General features: G+C 45.0%; 1 protein-coding gene across 4 annotated transcripts in view; it reads left to right on the top strand.

Annotated features, from left to right (window-relative positions):
• Window positions 1–6,371, top strand: part of DLGAP4 (DLG associated protein 4) — a 109,542-nt gene extending 103,171 nt beyond the window's left edge. For all 4 annotated transcript variants that reach the window (XM_044664348.1, XM_044664347.1, XM_044664346.1 and 1 more), the window contains 2 exons: window positions 1,886–2,038; window positions 4,368–6,371. In XM_044664348.1, the coding sequence (XP_044520283.1) occupies window positions 1,886–2,038; window positions 4,368–4,586 (372 nt within the window). In that variant the 3' untranslated portion in view covers window positions 4,587–6,371. The remainder of the gene's footprint in view (window positions 1–1,885; window positions 2,039–4,367) is intronic.
• The last annotated feature ends 9,696 nt before the right edge of the window (window positions 6,372–16,067 follow it).

Here is a 16,067-nt window from a genome sequence, read left to right as displayed (position 1 = left end):
TATTGCCTTATGTCAGAGGAAAAAGGTTTGGCCCACTTCCAGCCAGTAAACTTGGTAATAGCACAAACATCCAAAACAAAAAAGAGCAAACTGAAATATCTTACCCACAAGACATTCTTGTGTTCTTATAACAGAATACCATTGGTCAACAAGTGTCCACCCTCAGGTTGGAGATTACGTCCTGGCTGATTCTGAGCCACCAAACCCAGAAAGGGCTGGGGAGAGAACTGGAAAGAGCATTGAGCTCTGGGGTCTGTACAATTATTAGGCCAAGATTAGGGGCAAACAAAAGGGCAGGAGGCTAAAATAAAAGGAATCATTGGGAGGATGAGATTAAAAAGTCTCAGTTTAGGGCACCCACTTAAAGAGAAGGTAAATAAGTGGTGGCAGTTTATAGGCTGCCCCAAAAGTCTGAATAAGGTTTTAAACTTTACCTTTCCCAAAGTGGGAGTTCAGGAGTCCTGGATTCTAGTCTCAGTTCTGCCCCTGTGACACATTATATAACTATGGGCAGATCTCTCCATTCTAGGCCTACAGCTTCTGAACAAATGGCACGAATGAACTCTGCCCTGCCTGTCAAGAGGATCCAATGAGACAATGGATGTGGCAAAATGGAAATAGTAAAATATAAACAGGAAGAAATCCTATCATCCTTATCACTATTATTGATGACACAGTAATAGTAATAATGATTAGTAATGTGACTATTTCTCAGAAAGAAGGACACAGGAGAGAGAGCCTGATGGGCTACATCTGGCTTTTAGTTTCATTGTTTTCCTCTTACACATTTTCCTGTTACACCCTGTTCTGAGCTCCTGGTAGCCAGGCCAGCATGAGCAGTACTCTCTGGAAACAATAATAATAACTATTATTATGAATGTTGAGATCTATATTGGTAGGCAGTGTTGCCTAGTTGATAGAGAGCTGACCTCAAAGTCAGGAAAATCATGGTTCAATTTCCAGCTTTTGGCACCTACTTGCAAGGCCTCAGAGTTGGCAGAGTAGGTGCTAGATTTTCTAGATTGATGAAATTACCAGTTTGGCCAAAATTTTTTCTTAATCATGACTAAATAAATTATGAATTTGCTATTAGAATTTCACCATTGATGAAGCATCATCCCATCTGTCCTCCTCCTCTCTCTCTCTCCTTGGATCCTCCCATAGCCTTGACAGGTGGGGCACAGGAATTATTATCTCCCTAATAAATGGAAGAATGCAGAATTTGTGATTCAGATGTGACCTGACCACATATACCAGCTCTGCCAACTTGTCCCTTGTGAGACCTTGGGCAGGTCACAAGATATCACTGTACCTTAGTACCATATCTGTAAAAAGGGAGATCAGTAGATGACCTTAGGAGGTAGCTTTGGAACAATGAGTCCTTTCAGGCTCTAACTCTCCTCGATCCTATGATGCCATTTTCCTGAAGCTCAAGATCTGGGGAATGATTGTTCTAAAGTCACAGAATGACCCTATGATCCCTCAGGCCCCCATTCCCATATTCCCACAGCCCCCCATCCTTATCCCAAATTTCTTTCCTCCTTTGTGATAGGTGGGCATTGGGAAAGCACAGTGTGAAACAGACCATCAGAAAAGTCCTATTATAGATAAAGGGTCAAACAAGACATTAGTTTGGACAGAAACTTGAGCAAAGAGGAGACATACATAAAATCTCCAGGATGCTGCTTCCCTCTATAAGTTCAGCTGAAGTTAAAGAGCAGATTCTTAGATGAGAAGGAATTGCCTTTCTGCTGCAATTTGTTGGTGCAGTGAATGAATGAACAAAAAAAAAATCCTTGTTCCTATCCCGACATGTTCCCCAAAGGTGGGAATGGGGGTGGGAGGGGCAGCCACTGAGTCTCCCTCTTTTTTTTGACCCTTGTAGAACCCTGACTCCAACCCCAGGCCCACAGCCCAGGACTTGGCTGGGTTTTGGGACCTCTTGCAGCTGTCCATTGAAGACATCAGTATGAAGTTTGATGAGTTGTACCACCTTAAAGCAAATAGCTGGCAACTGGCGGACCCCCCCGAGAAGAAGGTGAGCATGGAGCACTGCCGAGGGGCTGAAATCCAGGGGCTGTGACCTAGTCGGAAATAACACTTTCTACCATCGGTCAGTGCAGCTCGGCTCGGTTCTCGATGTGTCTCTAAGCTAGGACCACGCAGACCCATTTCTGTTCCTGGAATCCATGCTTCTCCTGCCATCTCATCCCATTCCATCCCATCCCATCCCAAAGCTCTGTCTTGTGGCTTCCTTTGTGACTTGTGCTGTCTTGGCTGCTGCAACACCATGCACGGACAATCCCTTGGGACGGCGGTGGCAGCACCATAGGGTGACAGAGCCCCTATTTGGGGATTTGAGAAGCCTATATTCAAATCCCAGCTCTGACCCAACTTGCTTTGTCACTTTGGGCAAGTCCAGTTCTCTATCTGGACCTCTATTTCCTACTTCATAAAATGAGGGGGTTGCAAATTAACAAAACAAGTGAGTAATCTGTGGTCATGTAAAAAAAGCAATCTTTTGAGAAGAAATCAGGCCATTTAGAGCTGCTCTGCAAAAAAGGCACTGGGAGCTGACAGAATCAAAAGTGATTTCTACCAAATCTTCAAAGAACTAGTAATTCCTGTGTTATAAAGACCGTTTCCAAGTACAGAGAAGGACAAAAGACTACCTAGTTCATTCTGTGAGGTAAATACAGTCTTGATCTCCCAAACCTGGCAAAGATAAAGATGAAAAAGAAAATCATAAGCCAATGTCATTAATAATTTTTACAGGGAGGTGGTAATCTAGATTTGATTTCAATGGTTTGGGGAATTCTTAGTGTAGATATTTATTCTGCTGATGCACATCAGCAATGTATCTTTTATTTTTTAATCTTAGAGCAAGGATTCTTAACCTTTTTTGGGTCATGGGAAGGTATCCATGGCATAAAAGGCAGCTAAGTGGCAAGGTAGATAGAGTTCTGGGCCTAGAGCCAAGAAGACCTGAGCCTCAGATACTTTTTAGCTCTGTGACCCTGGGGAAGTCACTTCACCTCTGTTCACTTCAGTTTCCTCATCTGTAAAATGAGTATCCTCTTCCCAGTGCTATTATGAGGGTCAAATGAGATAATAATTATAAAGTGCTTAGCATAGTTTCTGCACATAATAAGTGCTATATACAAAATATATTTTATTACAAAGGAAACCAAAGATTAATGAAAATAAAATGTAATTTCCCCCCTATCCTCCAAGTTCATAGACCCCTTGAAATCTATCCACAGACACCAAGTTAAGGACCTTTGTCTTACAGAATTACCTGAGGTACCAGGAGGTTAAGTGACTTGCCTGTGGCCATGCAGCTACTAGGTATGGGGGGGGGGGGGGAAAGACCTGAAATCTGGCCTTCTTGACTATAAGACTTGAACTTTAGTCACTACCCTGTTGCCCTCCATTAATGAATGCCACAGCAAAAATATCAACAAAATGTTGGCCAGTCGGATACAACAGTGCCTCAAATGGGCACAAGGATACAGGGAAATGAACCCTAGACTTGGAATTTCAGCTCAGCTGCTTACTACCTGTGACCCTGGACAAATTCCTTCTACAATCTAGACCTGTTTCCTCACTTGTAAAATGAGAATATTGGACTGAGTTTTGTTTTGTTTTGTTTTTTAATTTTTTTTTTAAACCCTTGTACTTCGGTGTATTGTCTCATAGGTGGAAGATTGGTAAGGGTGGGCAGTGGGGGTCAAGTGACCTGCCCAGGGTCACACAGCTGGGAAGTGGCTGAGGCCGGGTTTGAACCTAGGACCTCCTGTCTCTAGGCCTGACTCTCACTCCACTGAGCTACCCAGCTGCCCCCTTGTTTTTGTTTTTTTTTAATTTGTTTACCCTTACCTTCTGTCTTAGAATCAATATTTTTTATTGGTTCCAAGGCAGAAGAGCAATTAGGACTGGGCAACTGGGATTAAGGAACTTGCCCAGGGTCACTCAGCTAAGAAGTATCCAATGCCAAATTTGAACCCAAGACTTCCCTTCTCCAGGACTGTTTTCTATCCACTGAGCCACCTAGCTGCCCCAACTCTGGTGATTTTTGAAGGGTCCTTTCCAACTCTAGATCCTCTGCTGCTTTGTTCTGAGAGGAATCCAGAAGGACCCCACCATTGGCACTCTGTCAGAGCACTTGGTACTGCCCCTGGCCGTCGTCATTCATCCTCTGCTAATTGTCTTTGTTGCTTGTGGCCCAGCCACCAGTTGGGTGGAAGCCACAGTGGTGGGGGGTGTGGGGAGAGGGGAGGGAAAAAGTGGGGTAAGGGACGGCATGGAGCGCCCATGATGGCCGTCTTTATGTTACTCTTCTATCTCCTTACTGTCTTACTCTAAAGGAAGAGAAGAAACCTCCCCCTCCTGTGCCAAAGAAGCCAGCCAAGTCTCGAACAGCTCTGAACCGGGACAAGGCCTCGGACTCTGGGGACAGGCAGCGCCAGGAAGCCCGAAAGCGTCTCTTGGCCGCCAAGAGAGCCGCATCGGTGCGGCAGAACTCAGCAACAGAGAGCGCGGACAGCATCGAGATCTATGTCCCGGAGGCCCAGACCCGACTTTGAGCCAAGGAAACGGAAGAGGGAAGGAACACATGCAATTTTTAAATCATTAAAGCGCAAATGAAATAACTCCCACCCTTCAGTGTGATTATTCAGTCTAGAGACACCGGAGCCAACTTTAAAACAAAAATTACCAGTTAATGAAAGGGCTCGAATTTGGCTTTTTTTTCCTCTTCCCCTTCTTCCCAGCTTTCAGTGACGAAGATTTGAAACAAACAAGCAGACTATGGAACCATCTTCTCTTACTGACGGCAGTATTGCCACGTGGACTGGACAGACAGATTCTTGCCGCTCCCCCCACATGGGCCCAGGCTCCAGACTGTGGATCTTTTTGCCTGTTGTGTTTCATGAAAAATGATTAGTTTTATTTACAAGATACAGAACAGAAAAAGAATCCTGAGCAGCCACTATGGCCCCAGGCACACCCATGTCTCTCGTCCCTGCCCATCAGTCCTCCCATCTTTGTTTTTGCCCTCTTCCTCTCCTCCCTCTCCCTCCACAGACCTCCCCTGAGGTGAGGAGGGCTCCCACCTTCTGGGGGAGGGGGAGCTGAGAGAGCCCTCCATTCTATCCAACCCATCAGTGTTTTTTCTCTTCTTACCATCAGGGATGGGAAGGAAAGGGGACAGGAACAAGAAGATGGGGAGGGAAGGATGAACGGATGTGCCGTGGTCCCTGGTTCTTTTGTTAACAGGAAGCAACTTTCCAGGAACGGAAAACTGGAGCAGAGCTCTTGGGGGGCGGGCGTGCTGGACAGAGGTTTGAAGTCAGTGGACCTGGGTTCGGATTTCAGTTCTGACACTTATTACCTGCGTGACCTTAAACAAGTCACTCTCCCCTCTGGGCCTCAGCAGTAAAAATAGAGGGACTAGACAGGATCTCTTTCAGCTCTCCATCCTCTGAAACCTCCCCAAAGGCCCGGCCTGGCGTGGGAGGCTAAAGAATGTACCAGCCGCTTTCTTGCCCCCTTTCTTCATCCCTCCCCTTCCTCGGTGGAGGAACAGGAATGGGGGGAGCCGGCTGTGGCGGGGAGGGACAGCCGGGGCTCCCGTCTCGCCTGGTTGCGGACGCGTGTGTACATATGCACATAGACCCCCCCTCCCTATAGGAGCGGTATACTCTGCGCGCACAGACACACGCATGTGCGCCCCCATACACACGCGAGCCGCGGGTGTGTGAAGAGCATCTATTTTTACATGTACAATATCTAGGCGTGTGTAAGAGTGAGTGTAAAAATCCATACCTTGGTGTTAGCAGCTTTTCCCCCTTGTTAGCCCGTGCCTAGAGGGGAGCGAGGGGCAGGCAGACAGGTAGACCCTTCCCATTTCAGGTTTTCTAACTTTGAAGCCCCTCACGGTGGCACTGAATTGCCAGAACTCAAACCCGCTCCCTGGGCTCCCCTGCTGGCATAGATCGCGTCCAGCAGCTCCTCTAGACCCTCATCCCAGAAGAACAAAAAAAAAAAAACAAGAAAAAGAAAAAAACCAGCCCAGGAGTTGGAGAATCAGGAGACCGTGTGCGCTCGGTACCCCCCACCCCCGCAAATGCTGTATACTGTGTATATGTCTATATGGCATTGCAGGCTTCTCTGTGTAGGCCTAGTTATGAATGAGCACTGGAAGGAGTCAGGAGGCCTGGGTTCCAAACCCCAGCTCTGCCACTTTCTGTGACCTTGGGCAAGTCACTCGACCTCTGTGTGCCTCAAATTTCCTCCTCTGTACAATGGGGATAGTCCCCGCCCCTCCCTACCTCACAGGCATGTTGTGAGAATAAATAGGGTCACGTGTATGACTGACCTCGGTGCTCTTATTCTGGGGGGTTTCCAGGGTGGGAGGGTGTTGCCAGTTCTAGGGGCTTCTATTTCAGGGAAGACTCAAAAACCTTGAATAATGACATAGCAAAAAGGCTGCCTGTTTGACTGCCACGGTTGGCAAAATGATGGAAATTTTGATGGGGATGTCCTCACTTTGGATGCCTGGGTGAGGGGCCAGAGGGTGAGTGTGGGGCCTGGGTTTGGTCTAACAATCTTTTAAGAAATCCAGGGAGCAGCTGGGTGACTCAGTAGATGGAGAGACAGGCCTAGAGTCAAGAGGTCCTGGGTTTAAATTTGGCCTCAGACTCTTCCCAGCTGGGTGACCCCCATTGCCTATCCTTACCATTCTTCTCCCTTGGAACCAATACATAGTATTTACTCCAAGACTGAAGGTAAGGGTTTTAAAAAAAAAGAAGAAGAAATCAGGTGAGAGACAGCCCTAGAAATAGGAGGTCCTAGGTTTAAATCTGGCCTCAGACACTTCCCAGCTTGGTGACCCTGGGCAAGTCATTCAACCCCTGTTGTCTAGCCATTACTGCTCTTCTGCCTTGGAATGAAAGTTAAGGATTAAAAAAAGAAAGAAGAAATGGGGCCATTTAGAGCTGCTCTGCAAAAAGGTACAGAAGCTGACAGACTCAAAAGTGATTTCTGTATTGACCTATTTCCTGGATACTGGAGGTGGTGGCTGCTTCTGTATCTCTGTGGCGAACAAATGTCTGCTCAGCAACACCCCACAGCTAGAATGGTTTTTCTTTAGCTCTACTCTCCTCTAAAAAGAGCCCCATTAACCCCAGAAACTGGCCTCTGGGAGATTTTGCATTGGCAGCTTCTTAGGCTGGGCCTTCAGAAAGAGGCCATTTGGGAGTTAGCAGGTACAGGGACCATCAAGCAAAAAAGAACCCGTAGTGAGGAATGAAGGAGAAGCACTGGGTTCTATTCCTCCCTCTGCTTCTGCCTCATTGTATGACCTTGGGCAAATCGTTTCCTGCTGAGTCTTGAACCCTCTCTTCCTGAATTTTAGAAATTAATCTACGCTGCCCATCAGCACCTTTCACACAGATTGGACCCCTCATGAATTGTTTTAACCCTAATTAAACTTTTCATTTGACTTGTTATTCCTGTACTTCCTAAATTGGAACCTCAGGAACCCTATTTCTAGGCCTGACTCTCATCTCTCATCTCTTGGCCCTTCATCCTCTCTGGGCCTCTGTTTCCCCATCTATAAAAAGCAAATGAACTTAGTTCCAACTTGGGCCAGGGTAAGAAACCAATGGAACCATGGGGGAAAATGGAGTGCCTAGGTAAGGGCTTGGCACAGGACCAACCCTGAACAGGTAGGTGCTTAGTAAAAGAGAAGTCTGCCCCAAGAATGAGCCAAAGTGCATCAGAAGGCCCCACAATCTCTTGGCTCTGGGTGTTTGGGACACACAGGCTTAAAACCAATAGTTTTCAGGTCTAGGGTTTGGGGTGGGAGGGAGCTGAGATCCTTTTAAACAGGTTGGCATCCCTCTGCCTAAGTGACCCTGGCATATCTTCCTCCTAGAGCCAAACCCTAAGTGTTCTGGATCTCAGGGAACTTTGGGTTGTTTGGGGAAAGAGAAGCTTGGAGCTCAGGTAGAATGCATGAAAGCCTCAGGATGTCAGCCCATTGGTTGACTTAATCATTGCTGATCTTGGGTGGCTCTGGTCATGGCCCAGGACCCCTAGTGAGATAAAGTGAGAGGAGGGGTCATGACAGTCAGAGGAGGTGGGCCTGAGAGGCATATGAGGATAGTAAGATACTGGAGGTGGTCATCAGGACCCAGTGAGAGCAGCCACAGCAAATTTGCTCCCTATGCCATACCCTGGGATACAATCCCAATCACCTTACCTTAAATGTAATTCTGCTCCCTAGGCATTCATTCTTCCTTCATCAGGGTTATGAAGCTCCTTGGAGGGGCCCAAACACTGTCCCTGTGTTCTGGCTCCCAAACTGCCAAGACAAATATTCTAACCCTTAGGGCATACCCAAGTTCAGAACATCCTTGTCCCAAAGTCAAAGGAAGGGGTTTGCAACCGAGTCATCCACCTGAAGGTCCACAGTGATGCCATGGAGGGCAGAAGAGGTTTTATCCTACAGCAAGACCCAAGTTTAAGTTCCAGATACTTGCTTTTGTGTTACTTTGGGGGAGTCACTCTGAAGTTGGGTTTCTTGACCTTTAAAAGGGGTGTGATCATACTTGTACTACACATCCAGAAGAGCTGTTAAGATTAAATAAAGGGCCAGCTAGGTGGCTCAGTGGATTGAAGCCAGGCCTAGAGATGAGAGGTCCTGAGTTCAAATTTGACCTCAGACACATCCTAGCTATGTGACCCTGGGCAAATCACTTAACTCCCACTGTCTAGCCCTTTCTGCTCTTCTGCCTTAATACCAATATACAGTATTGATTCTAAGACAAGGTAAGGGTTGAAAAAAAGATTATTAAATGAGATGGGCAGCTGAGTGGCACAGCCGATAGAGTCCCAGGCCTGGAGTCAGGAGGATCTGGCTTCACATCTGGCCCTTTGATACTTCATAGCTATGTGACCCATTTGCCTAGCCCTGTGTTGGTGAATCTATGGCACATGAGCCGGAGTGGCATGTTCCCCTCCCCCTCTCTACTGAGCCACATTTCTCATATGACCTGCCCCTCTGCCCAGCAGCCCAATGGAAGTGCTTCTCTCCCCTGGGGTAATGGGGTAGGGAAGGCTCACATGCAGTATGAGGATTGCAGTTTGGGCACTCAAGTCTCTAAAAGGTTTGCCATCACTACCCTAGGCCATGTCCTTCCATCTTAGAGATGCTACCAAGACAGAAAGTAAGAGTTTAAGAAGAGACATTATACATCAAGTGCTTATATTCTCCACTACAAATTTGGAATTAGCCATGCCGTCCTCACCAAACCTAGGATCTAGGCACCAGTTGTCAAAAGAATTGTGTCAGAGTGTGCTATGGTGAGTAGAGCCTTGTAATGGCAGTCAGGAGACCTCAGTTTTCCTCTAACTGTATGCCCTTGGATATGTCACTTTTAAAAATGATTATTTTTTTTAAACCCTTACCTTCCATCTTGGAGTCAATACTGGGTATTGGTTCCAAGGCAGAAGAGTGGTAAGGGTAGGTAATGGGGGTTAAGTGACTTGCCCAGGGTCACACAGCTGGGAAGTGTCTGAGGCCAGATTTGAACGTAGGACTTCCCATTTCTAGGCCTGGTTCTCAATCCACTGAGCTACCCAGCTGCCCCCTCATTTTTTTTTTAATTACCAACTCCAAACCTCATTGGATGGATCTCTTTCCAGGATCAGTCCTCACTCTTCGGTGAATGAAAGGGCCAGAGAATCCCCAAACATTTCATAAGACATCAACTAGCATTTATTAAGCTCTCACAGAGTGTCAAACACTAAACATTGAGGTTGTATAAGAAAGGCAAAAAGCAGCCCCTGCCCCCACCCCCACTCCGGTCCAGCTGTTAATTGATAATTAAGTAGAGACGGAGTAGAAGAGAGGGATGAGGGGGCGGGCACTCAGGAATTAGACCAGGAAAAGCCTCCTATTGAAAGAAGAAGGGAGAGGAGCTGAGCCTTGAAGGAATCCGGAGAAACCAAGGCAGAGAGCTAAGGAGGAGGGCCCCCATCGGGAACCTGAATTCCCCGGGGACACATACTGACTCACCGGGGCCTCCAGAGGAGTCCCCTTAACCTGGAGGCGCCTCAAACAACTATGACCCGCCACGAGCAATCCGGATGGGAGGGAAGCTTCAGGGAGTGAAGTCATGGGGCCAGTCCGAAAGGAAACGCCCCTTCGAGCCCTCACAAACTGGATGTCTTGAGAGACAACTAAGTAAGTTCAACAAATGCTTCTCCGGAGCCTTCCGGGTTGGAGCTCGGGGGAAGGTGGCCGGAACTCGTTGGTGAATGTCGAATGCATTGAAACAGACCGAGGTGGTTGTGCCGTGTTCTCCTGTGCCCACAAGGTGGTGCCCGAGAGCAAGCCCTGGCCGCAAACTTCCATCTGAGGGAGGGGCGTGCGCGGGGGCGGGGGCGGCCGGGCGAGGGGTCCCCTCCCCCAGGGAGAACTTTGAAATTTAATCCCTGAGGAGGACACCACGTGTTATTGAGGGACATCTGGGTAGGGGAGACCTCCGCGCTGTTAGAGGCTCTTTCTGGCCTCCTGCCCACTCCATCTTGATCGCCTGTATTGAGGCCCAGTGTTTGCCTGGGGATGAGGGAGAGGAGAGAGGAGGAGCTGGAAGCTTAGAGCCCCAGGAGTGAGAAGAGCCTGGAGTCACTCTGGGCTTAGGGATGGGGATCCGGACAGGCTTCCTAGAGGAAGTGGCATCTGAGCCTGGAGGAGATCTCTGGGTTATATGAGGGAAGGGGGCACAGAAAGGGAGGAAACAGCTCTGCCCCTTCTCTGCCCATCAATCTACAGTACGGTAATAAGTCATGCTTCTGCCCCATTTGACTATTTACAAAGTACACTACATTCTCCTTCCTATCCTCAGAACAACCCTTAGAAAGAGAGTCAAGGATTATTATTATTATTATTGTCCATTTTTCAGATGCCAAAACTGAGGCATAGATGTGAGTGAGGAAAGACTTGAGTAAGGTCCCAAAGGAAGTTAGTGTCAGAGGTCAGGATTCAGATCTAGGTCTCCTGACTCCAAATGGGGGCTTTCTCCAGAGTACTTTATGCTCAGCTCTCGCTCTCCAAAACTACTGCTGCTGCTGCTGCTGCTGCTGCTGCTGCTTCCTCCTCTTCCTCTTCCTTTTTCTCTTTCTTTTTCTTCCTCTTCCTCTTCCTCTTCTCCCCTTCCTTCTCTCCCTACTCCTTCTCCTTCCTCCTTTTTCTTCTCTTCCTCTTCCTTTTTTGCCTCTTTTTCTTCCCCTCCTTTTTTCTCTTCCTCCTCTCCCTCTTTCTCTTCCTTCTCCTTTTTCTTCTCTTCCTCCTCTCCCTCATCCTCCTTCTCTTCCTCCTTCTCCCCCTTCTTCTCCTCCTCCTCCTTCTCTCCCTCTCCTCTCTCTCCCAAAAGCCCTTACCTACCACTTCTATGCAGATAACCAGGATCCTTTCCTCTAACCCTGCCTTTTTTTAATTGATCTTCTCATTTTCCTTTTTTCAGTCTTTCTCCATATACCGGGTAAGATGAGCATATTCACATGCACTGTGGAATGGATTGTACATGAAGCAGCAAAGCCAGATGTGCCAAGCTAAATGTCTTCCCCCCCTCCCTTGTTGCTGAAAAGCTAGAAAGTGCTGGTTCACCTTGCTCCCCCACTTCCTCCTCACATACTCCACGCCTAGCCCCTTAGGGATGACCAGCCCAATGGGCCTTCTTCTAGGTCTCCTCCTCCTTGACCTCCTGCCCATTACCCTTCTTGGGGAAACTCTCCTTTCCCTTGGTTTCAGGGAGTTCTGCACTGGAGCTTCTCCTCTTGCCTTTCTCCTCCTCTTTGGGGCTTCCTCAGCTTCTTCCTGCCTTTTTTATTAAACAATGAACTGAGATCTTATTTCAGCATTTTCAAACTGAGTTTATGTCTCCATCTCAAGCCCTTCCCTCACTCCTGACTTGTGAATATATGGTGGAGAGGAAGGATCCTGTACTCTCTTCCCTTGAGGTTCTCCTAATTCCTCTCTTCTGAACTTTAGACTCAAATCTCCCCCAGCCTGCTGGTCATGCCCACAGAGGATGTCCTGCTGGTACCAAACTCTTTATCCCTTTGGAGAAACAATGCGTAATGGTAGGTAGAATGTTGAGTTTGGAGTCAGGACAGCCTTGAATCTGAATTTGATGAGCTGTGTCCACTGACAAAAGCATTCCCTGAATGTTTCCTTGTCTGTAAAATGATCATAAAAGTCGTCAGGCATTGATTTAAAATTGGAAGGTCACTTAGTCCAGTTCTTAACCTTTTTTTTCTGGCCTAGACCCCTCTTGGAAGCCTAGTAAAGTCTATGAACACCTCCTCAGAATAAGGTCTTTAATGGTATTAAACCCTCAGGATTACAAAAAAAAGTATTATGCTGAAATAACATAATCAAAAATACTTTTTAAAAACAAGTTAGCCTGAAAGACATGCTGGGGGAACAATATTCACCTCCAGAGAAAGAACTGTTTGAGTGGTCTTTCATATCTTTGGTTTTATTTGGGGGTTTTGGTTAAGGTGATTGCTCTCTTACAACAATGACAAAATAGGTTTTGCATGACAATAAAAAATGGAAAAAAAATAGTTAGGGGGAGTGGGGAACTAGGTAGTTCAGTGGATAGAGAGCCAGGTCTGGAAATGGGAGAGTATGGATTCAAATCTGGATTCAAAACATTTCCTAGCTGTATGACCCTGGGCAAGTCACTTAACCCCAATTGCCTAGCTCTTGCCTTTCTATCTCAGAGTTGTTACTAAGACAGAGAGTAAAGGTTCAAAAAAAAAATTCAGAGATCCCAGGTTAAGAACTCCTATTTTGGGGTCAGCTTGGTAGCTCAGTGGTTTGAGAGCTAGACCTGAAGATGGGAGGTCCTGGGTTCAAATGTGGCCTTAGATACTTCCTAGCTGTGTGATCCTAGTCATTTAACCCCCATTGCCTAGCCCTTTCTGCTCTTCTGCCTTAGAACCAATACACAGTATTTATTCTAAAAAAGAAGGCAATGGGTTAAAAAAAGAACCCCTGTTCTAATGGATGTTTGCCAATCTGAGAAGAAATTTTCCATCATACTCTTCAACTTCTTCTGGAAGTTTCTTTAAAAAGTGGATTTTTTTTCATATCTTCTGTTTTTAGCAATGCCTATATTTTCCTCTGTATTCCCCTCTCCAAAAATCATTTCTATAAAAAATAAAAGAATTTTTAAGAGACAAACAAGAAAAAGTATTTCAGCAAAATTAATCAACACATCAAAAAATCTGCTATTATATGCAACATTCCACACTCATGGACTCTCAGTTCCTCAAAGGAAACAGGGGAGAGGTGTCTTCTCCTGTCTCTTCCTCTGGCCAAATTTAGTTTTTATAAAATTCCACAACAGTCAGAAACAAAGAACCTTGGTTCTAGCCCAGCCTCTTCATTTCGTAGATGAAACATGGAAGCCCTGAAAGGCTGAAGGGACTCATTCAGGGGAAGAAAACCCAGGTGAAGTAACTGGAGAACTGGGATCTAAGCTCAAATCCTGACTCCAAATCCTACTTCTTCCATTGCAGATTTCTTCTAAAATTGACTCCCTTTCCTACCTCCCCTACACAGTTGTTATGAGGCATCAAGAAGTCATGAATATTGACCACTCTGCAAACTTCAGTGTGCTAGGTGAATGTTAACTCTTTATATTATTTATTAACTAATAATATTAATATGTATTTAATAATATTTGTGTATTAGTATGTAAGCTTTGTGAGGCAAGGACTGTCTGGTTTTTTGTATTTGCACCCCATTTAATAAGGTGCCAGGTACACGGTAAGTACTTAATAAATGTGTTTTCATTCATTCATTCATTCATTAATCATTTGCTAAGCTCTGCAGAAGGAAGAAGGCAGCTAGGTGGTGCAGTGGATAGAACATTGAGCTTGGAATCAGGAAGACTCATCTTTCCAAGTTCAAATCAGACATTTCCTAGCTGTGTGACTCTGGACAAGTCACTTAACCCTATTGGCTTCAGTTTCTTCATCTATAAAATGAGCTGAAGAAGGAAATGGTAAACCACTTCAATATCTTTGCCAAGAAAACCCCAGATGGGGTTGGAGAGTTCGACATGACTGAAAAATGACTAAACAACGTTTTCTGAATCTCTCTCTGCCTCTGTCTCAGTCCCAGTTCCTATCTTTTTCTCTCTCCTAGACTATATCAGTGTGGATCTCTTTTTGGGTTCAAAATCACAGAATCTCAGATCTGGAAGGAACCTAGAGATGCTCTAGTCCTGCCAGTATCTGAATAGGAATTCCCCTCCTCCACAACACATCCCTTACAAGATATTGATTCAACTTAATAAATATCAATTGAGCACCTGCACTATTCAAAGCAATCCACTGGCAGTTATTACATGCCTAGAATATGCTGAAGGAGAGAAGGGGAGGAAGAATACAATTGCAAGAAATACAGCCAAATCCTTAATAATGGAATTTACATTCTAAAAAAAATAAGTACATATAATAATAATAATAATAGCAGGTAACATTTATAGGACATTTACTATGTGCCAGGTATTGTACAAAGTGCCTTACAATGATTTCCTTATTTGATCCTCACAACAATAAATATAAATAGAATAAATGCAAAGTAGTTAGGACTTTGGTCAATTCACTTAACCCCTATTTGCCTCAGTTCCTCATCTGTAAAATGGAGAAGGAAAAAAATAAATAACTCTGAGGTACCACCTCACATCAATATGACAGTAACTGAAGATGGTAAATGTTGAAGGAAATGTGGTAACATTGGAACACTAGTGCATTGTTGGTGGAGTTGTGAAGTGATTCGACCATTCTAGAGGGCAATTTAGAATCATACCCAAAGACCTATAAAAGAATGCCTACCCTTTGATCCAAGAATACCACTACTAGGACTGTGTCCTGTGTTAGTGAAAATTTGGGGTTCTTTGGGGTTCATTGAGTCTTAATATTCAGGTCCATGATATAAACTTCCTGTGGACATTTAGGGGACTTTAAAACTACATTTCCCATGGTTCCTCTTACATAATACAGGTGAGCATGAAGTGTGATTACGTGGACAGAGATATAAAGTCTCTGAACTTGATTGAGACACTCTCTTTCCTGCAGAACAAGCCAGGTGGGCAGAGGTAATGGCGGGGCATTTGAATTAGATCTTAGCAGGCACATGGCCTTCTTAATTACCAATATAGCTTTAAATAAACTATTAAATATTTTGAATATATCCATATATATCAATTTTATTCATAACAGTCCCAAAGAGATCTTAAAAAATAGGAAAGGACCTATTTGTACAAAAATATTTATAGCTGTGTTTTTTGTGGTGGCAAAGAATTGGAAACTAAAGGGATGTCCCTCAATTGGGAAAAGGCTGAACAAATTGTGGTATATGATGATGATGGAATACTATTGTGCTATAAGGAATGATGAATTTCAGGATGATTTCAAAAAGAGCTGGAAAGACCTTCATGAACTGATACAGAGTGAAATAAGCAGAACCAGGAGAACATTATACACAGTAACAGCAATGTTATGGGATGATCAATTGTGGAAGACTGAGCTACTTCTCAGCAATACAGTGATCCAGGACAACTCTGAGAGACTTATGAAAAAGAATGCTATCTACTGCCAGAAAAAGAACTTTTGGAGTGGGAATGCAGATGAAAACATATGATTTATCACTTGTTTATTTAGGCTTATATTTGGGAGTTTGGGTTTTATAAGATTATTCACTAACAAAAATGAATAATATAGAAATAACATTTTGCATGATAATATGCACACAACCCAGAAAAAAAATTGGAGAAGGAAATGGCAAACCACTCCAGTATCTTTGCAAAAAAAAACAAAAAAACCCAAGGACAAAAGTCTACCAAGTCATATAGAATTGGACATGACTGAACAATAACAATAGAGGGTTTTAGCAGTTTGAAGAAAGAGGGAATCAAGAAAGGTTCCAAAAGGGTACTTGTCTTATGTCTTCTTTTTTTTAAACCCTTATCTTCCATCTT

The sequence above is a fragment of the Gracilinanus agilis genome, chromosome 2 (assembly GCF_016433145.1).
Source record: "Gracilinanus agilis isolate LMUSP501 chromosome 2, AgileGrace, whole genome shotgun sequence".
In the NCBI taxonomy this organism is placed as follows: Eukaryota; Metazoa; Chordata; class Mammalia; order Didelphimorphia; family Didelphidae; genus Gracilinanus; species Gracilinanus agilis.
The sequence above is the reverse complement of the archived record's forward strand: the minus strand, read 5'-3'. Positions and strand labels throughout refer to the sequence as shown.